General features: G+C 33.2%; 1 protein-coding gene across 1 annotated transcript in view; it reads left to right on the top strand.

Moving 5' to 3' along the window:
• The first annotated feature begins 1,505 nt into the window (after positions 1-1,505).
• Positions 1,506-7,182, top strand: part of LOC129220731 (putative ammonium transporter 3) — a 90,593-nt gene continuing 84,916 nt past the window's right edge. Inside the window, exon 1 of the mRNA XM_054855160.1 lies at positions 1,506-1,632. Within this exon, the coding sequence (XP_054711135.1) occupies positions 1,506-1,632 (127 nt within the window). The remainder of the gene's footprint in view (positions 1,633-7,182) is intronic.

Here is a 7,182-nt window from a genome sequence, read left to right as displayed (position 1 = left end):
TAAAAACAAATCCTCAGGAAATTTCGTTGACGCGTTCAGGAATTTGTTCGAATTTACTTGGAACGGCGCGGCTCTTTGATTGAGAGCATCCGGGAGTTCGGACCGGATGTTAATATAGCCGGTCGTGACGTCACCTAAGCGATGGGCTCTTATTGGTCGCCGCCTCTTGGAGCAAGGGATTTGAGATCTAACCAAATCTGCCAGACAGATTTAATCAAGGAGTTTAGGTGCGCGGACACGTGAGCTATACCTGTTTGTAAACTTCTGTTTCAACAGTTTGTTTACTTGAAGTTTGTCATTTTGAAGATTCTGTGAAATGGCCGATGTGTGTGTTTTTGTTCTTGGAACAATTCTGAAGTGAGGTTTTTTTAAAATCATAATGATGGAAGAATTAATACGGAAATAAAAAATTAAAATAGGAGGTACGAGAAAAAGTATGACATTTGTTATAAATAGCGAGTTTTTTTGCAAAAGAAATCAGTTTATTTTCTTGTTCAAAGAAAGAAGATTTTAAATTAATTTTCGTCTTTCTATTGAAAGAAAGTTATAATTTACGATTCACAAATTTATGAAAAGTGCTAGTTTAATGTTATTTTCATTTTTGTATGTTTTTAAATGCGAAGTTTGCTTGGCATTTTTTATAAATTAACCTTTAACGTGTATTTAAACATCACTAGATGTGAAAATTGAGTTACTTAATTACATCAACTATATAATTTAAAGAATTGATTTAACGGCAAGTAATATTTTGAAACACATATGTATGCAATTTAATTATGCAATTACATTAAAAAAAAAATTGTGTGCGTTCCAAGTGAAACGCTTCATTATGATGTAAAACGGTTTTCTCAGTTCTAACAGTAGTGCTGCAAAGAAAGTAACATTCAGTGCTCCATGGAGAATCTTGGAAATTAAACTAGAAACGTAATCATTCTAATTCTTTTAAAGAAAAAATACTTGAAATTATGACATAATAAATGAGTTAGCTTGAATTTTAAAGAATATTTTTCTGTTCCCGAAAAAAGTATTTGTGTGTAGAAACGAAAAATAATACTTCTTGCTCAAAAAATTAAGGAAGAGAAAAAAAAAAAAATATGATCAACGCAAAGCTGCATCCAATATTAAGAATTTTCAAAGTATAATTTGTACATCCTTTGGTTAGCGACATTACTTAAAAATTTGAATCTTAGCAGATTTGAACAGTTTGTTCAATTTTCAGAGCAAAACAAATTTTTTTTTAGTTGTCTTCCTACAAAAATGTGATTTTGAAGGAAAAAAGTCTCATTTTTCGAAAATTCTCATGAACATTTTATTTTAGTGGTTATAGTGAATGGATAATTTTCGACTTTTGCACTGATCCATTTTTAACTGTCATTATTTCATCAACTTAAAACTAAATTTTGCTTGGTCATGAAAACTGAAGTGAAACAAATTCCCTCTTACCACTTGAGGTATTAAAGCGACTGAATTGACTGAAATAAGCTTCATTATTGGATTTAAAGATAATGAACGCTTCAAGTCCTTTAATACCAGAGACTCCTGTTTATAACAGTACATCAAAAGAAAACGTATCATGGGATGATGCAACTTGGATTATGACTAGTTCATTCATCATTTTTACCATGCAATCAGGTAATTTTGATAATTTTTTCATTAATTGTTTTGTAAAAGTGTTTGAATGAAATGTGGGGATAAGGCAGTTTAGGAAAAGAACGGATTGTGGGACGATAAACTTGGCTGAAAAAAAGTTCATTCATATATTTTAACGTGTAATCAAGTAATTGCCTTATTGGTTTCTTTCATCATGTTGTAAATTATTTTTAAATGGAATGAGAGATAAGATAATTTATGAAGAGAACGTGTTGTGGGACGATGCAACTTGGATTATAACTACTTCATTCATAATTTTTAGCGTGCAATAGATTAACTACTTTATTGGTTTTATTCATCATTTAGTAAAATAGATTTAATATAATGCGAGAAACGATAGTTTATGAAAAGAACGTATTGTGGGAGGATGAATTTGGATTATGACTAGTTTATTCATCGTTTTTACCGTGCAATCAGGAACGTGCAATCGGCTGATTACTTTATTTATTTCATTCATTATTTTGTAAAATTCATTTAATGGAATGTAAGATACGATAGTTTAAGAAAAGAACGTATTGTGGGATGATGCAACTTGAACTATAACTAGTTCATTCATCGTTTTTACCATGAAATCAGGTATGTTCGATAACTGCTTCATTCATTGTTTAATAAAAAATTTTTCAATAAAATGTAAGATAAGATAGTTTATGAAGAGAACGTATTGTGGGACAATGAACTTGGATTTTAGTCCGTTCATTCATAATTTGTAACGTTTTTCAATGAATTGCCTTGATGGTTTCATTCCTCACTTTGTAAATTTTTTTTCAATAGAATGAGAGATAAGATAGTTTATAAAGGGGGCGTATTGTTTTTTTCATAAATGATGCGACTTCAATTATATCTAGTTCATTTCTCATTTTTACCATACAATCAGGTAATTGCTGTTTTCCTTCATATCTTTAAACTAGTATGTTGTGGCCATCACGAAACTTTCTTCTATATTTTTCCTTTTTCTGATCCCTCCCCATGCTTGACGAGGAAGCAATATTCCTAACAAAAACAAAATTACACATGCAAAAACTTGACGACCATCCCAATGTCTGAATTATTGTAAAAACAAAACAAAGAGCGAAAATTGAAAGTTACTTTAAAAACCTTGCTTGAATTAACTACAAATATTTTATTTATTAACAAACATAAGATGGCAACAGTTAAAAATTTTAAATCATTGAGATAATATTTCCGATCATTTCCATACAATTAAAATCACGAGAAATACGCAGACGACAATCTATTACGATTTATCTTTCTTATTGTTGCATTACTAAAACTATTTTTATTCCCCCCCCCCAAAAAAAAAAACAATCAACACCTCTTGGAGCGCTTGGAGTCAAAATTGAACCAAAGCCTGTTTACGTATGGATTCACATATATTCCAAATTTCAACCAGAACGTAGCATTACTTCTTGAGATAGGGCACTCACAATGGAAAAAAAGAACGGACGATTGCGCTACCCCCTTTTTAGCTGTTGACACCAAAATAGAATCAGCTCTTATACCCATTAAGGGCTACTTGTCAAAATTTTTTTGTTTGATTCCGTTTGTTATTTCTTGAGATACAGCAGTCACAATTGACGACAAAAAACGTTTTATAACTCAACCCCCGTTTGAGCTATTGACACCAAAATTGAATCAGCACCTGTTCCTGTTAATACCAACATATGGACCAAATTTTGTTTGATTCCGCCAGTTACTTCCTGAGGAATAGTAAGCACGCGTAATTCAGAAAACGTCCCATTGCTCCACCCCCCTTGGAGGAATTCGCGCCAAAAACCAATGGGCACAAGTTCACATAGGGGCACATATGTGTACCAAATTTCGTTCAATTTCATGCGGTAGTTTTTGCTGTAGAGCGGTCACAAAAAACTGGTCACACACAGACGTGACACACATACACACATACACAAACAGACGACAGACAGACATTTTCCAAAAATAGTCGAAATGGACTCAGCACACCTCAAAACGTTCGAATCCATCGAAATTCGAAATTCGAAAATTTGCACGAATCCAATACTTTCTTCTACATATTACATATAGAGGAAAGTAAAAAGGTTTTCCATGAAAGACAAGGTAAGACTAAGAATATTTAATATGATATTCCCCTTTTTAATTTTTATACCTCTTAAGGATATTTGGTATTTTTTGATATAGTTTCTTCCTATGCTAATCTTGCTGAATGATATATTTACGTAGTTTTGTATAGAGAAGGCATTTTGTTTCTGATATGTGAATTTTCTAAAGTGGATGAAACGCTGAAGTCCTTTGCTCGGATCCCATTTTGTTTCGTACTCATTGCTCATCAGTGATCTTTAGTTTTTTTTCTCAACTTAAGTTCATTTCACACTTTGTAGTCTGATAAATATGAAAATAAACGATAAATACATTGGTAAACCTCGTTTGAAATAACGGCAGAGTAATTATTTTCATCCCACCACACGTCACGTGCCGTAACAGAAAAATCACGTGAAAATACGGGGGCCAAGTATTCGCTTCACTCACCAAGACATTTCCTAACCACAATCGCTAAGTGGGCTGTTGCCGTTGGCCAACAGTCTTCGGCGGCTGCTTCGCACTTGGCGTAACCGTGGTGTCAGGGAGGCTTCAGCATCTGTTCATTGCGCTCGCCAAGCGTGTTGTGTCTGCTTCATACCAAATAAGATGACTTGATATTTGGCGACCTGTTTGGCTATGTATCACCAAATTTTACTACTCAGTTGGCCATGTGTCGCCACATTTGACGTATATTCTGATAACATTATATAACAGTCTCGAAAAAGATTTCTTTGATGTGCATATTAATTAATATTTCCGGCACGTAAAGGGCTGAGACTGAGAAGGATGACTTCTGACCGTGAGACCGACGGCCCGTAGGACTGCCCAGATTAAAATACGTCGTGGATCTACAGATGTAAATATATACCTTCCATTTATTAATTTTTATTATTTCCTGAATTTCTCATTAACTCGGTTTTCAAATCATTATATCATTTGGTCAGACCATTTGGCTACAGAAAACTACGACGCCAAAGGTATGCTAAGGTATGTACGATGTCATGAGGATAGATGTAGAATACAGAACAATGATTTTGATATCGAGATCATTAAAAAAAAAAAAAAAAAAAAAAAAAAAAAAACCCGACTAGCCAGCATTTGTTTTTGGAGTCGAAAACTACTGGATACTCCTCTGTCTCTGAAATGGACAAAATACAGTAGCCATTTCTCACTCTAAACGTAATATCTTTTATGATTCTCTGAGCTCTGAGTAGATATTGTTAATAGTTCCGATTAAAAGAATAGTCCAACTAACCTAGTGTAACTTTCAATTTTTCGTCCTTGTTTTAGAAGTATCCTATGCGTCGGTACAATTTTTGGACTGTAATTTTTTTCCTCCTCTTGTCGTAAAAGTTTCCGTTCCTCGAAAATAATCCTATATAAATGCTGATAAGTCTGCTTTAACTTATGAACATTCAAATAAGATTGAAAAGATTGTTCTAAATAATGTGAAAAAGAAAACAAAATCTTCAGTTTTGAAGTGCCTCAAAAAATAGTAACACAGGTAGAAAAATCTGTGTCATGCAGTTATGAAAACTTCAATTGCATTGTTTCCGTTTACATTGTTCTTTACTAGTAAATTAAATCAATAACATTTAACCCAGTTTTTATCAGCCTTATTTCTGCTGGATATTTAATTTTAAACTTAGTTTATTCGAAAACAAAGATGAATTTCATTCATGCGTTTCTCTTTCCTTTTTTTATTCTGTCCTTCGGGCTGATGCGTAAGTGTGAGAATACTATATTTATTCCAACTTTTGGAATATCTAGTCAGTTCGAATTTTATAGAATGTATTCAAGATACGATAAACTTATATTATCTTCGCCGATGAACTGTTTGTAATCAAAAAATCAGATACGTATAACTGTATAATGACACTCTCATATATCAGCAATTTCATTACAGTACAGTTAAGGCATGAATTTGTGTAAAAAATGATACACAATTACTTTAAGATCTGATTTGTATTTTTTTCTTCGCTTCTTACATGAAAACCATTTTTCTCTCAATATTTCTGACTGCGTTTGGTCAAATTTAATTTCTAGTACAGTAGAACGCTGATTATCCCAACTCCAGTGAACAGAACTGTCCAATTATCCGAACTAGATATCTCTCTCCTTTTTTTTAAATGAGCGATCATGCAAAATTAAAAGCATTCCCCCATGTTTAACAGAGGAAAGACCTGGGAGGAAGGCTGTAATCAACATCAAGCCAACGTTATTCTAATAGCCTAATCCCAGCGTAAATAAAGTGTAAAGTAAAACAAATTGCTATCATTATTTTTAAAAATATATCTATTAGCTGCTAAATTTTATTGAAACATAAATTTTGTGCAATATAAAAATGCAATTGAACAGTTTTCATAGAGTCAGAAGCATCGCTAAATTCTCCCGTCTGAATCTTCTAACTTTTGCCTATCCAAAGGAGGTCAGTCATGACCAGTTCGGATAGAATCGGCGCTGTATTTAGGATAAACGAATTGGTTCGCAGAATTTTGACGTAACGGGGCTGCCCACAAATGATTTCACGCTTTGAGAAGGCGATGGGTACGCGAAAGTGTGACAGTTTGCGGCAAGGGGGAGGGAGGAGGAAGCAAGAAATGTGACATCACACATTTTTAAAATGAAAATATGTTTATAAAACATAGCGTGATATGTGACAAGGGGAAGGGGTAAGGTGAAGCGTGAGACATTGTGACAAAGGGGGGAGGGGGTAAGGTGAAGTGTGAAACATTGCGACAAAGGGGGGAGGGGGTAAGGTGAAATGTGAGATATTGCAACAAAAGTTTAAGGGGGTAAAATTTTTTTAAAAAAGTGTGACATCATTTACGGACAGACCCTAACTGCATGTGAAGTTTTTTTTACAAAATTAAACCAAAAGTTTTTCCTTAATAAAATCCATCCTATTGAAATATCAACTGTAACGTTTAAAAAAATAGAAGAAGAAAGACAAAACAGCAGCCTTCATTGGAATCGAAAATAATTTCTAAATTAATTCATGAAGAAACATTACGGCTTAAAAATTTTGTTTATCAACGGAACTTATAAAGGTGTTGAGATCATGATAAATGCGTGCAATTATTTTTCTCCGTGTAAGATTAAGTAGGCTGCTGCAATTACTATGTTGACGACGCGCGTGTTAATTTAAAAATATATCTTTATTCTTGAACAAATAAAGTGTCCCTGAAGTTCTCTTATGGTTTCATGCTGCGTCATGCATAACAATGCATAGTTAATTTTTAACAAACTTAATAATAAGGGACAGTCCAAAAATATATCGCATTTTTTTCAACAGATTCAACTAGTCAGGTTCTGGTGACCTAGGAAAGTTTTGGGAAAGAGAGGGAAGAAAAAAATAGTAATGGTCTAAAAATGAATTTTGCACTTGCTAAGTTGAAATGAGTATTTTCTACATTCAGTAAAGCATCAACCTAAAATAAATAGATAAATAAATAATAAACGAATCCACAATAACAA

This window comes from Uloborus diversus, chromosome 4 (genome assembly GCF_026930045.1).
Source record: "Uloborus diversus isolate 005 chromosome 4, Udiv.v.3.1, whole genome shotgun sequence".
NCBI lineage: Eukaryota > Metazoa > Arthropoda > Arachnida > Araneae > Uloboridae > Uloborus > Uloborus diversus.
This window is presented reverse-complemented; position numbering and strand designations above follow the sequence as displayed.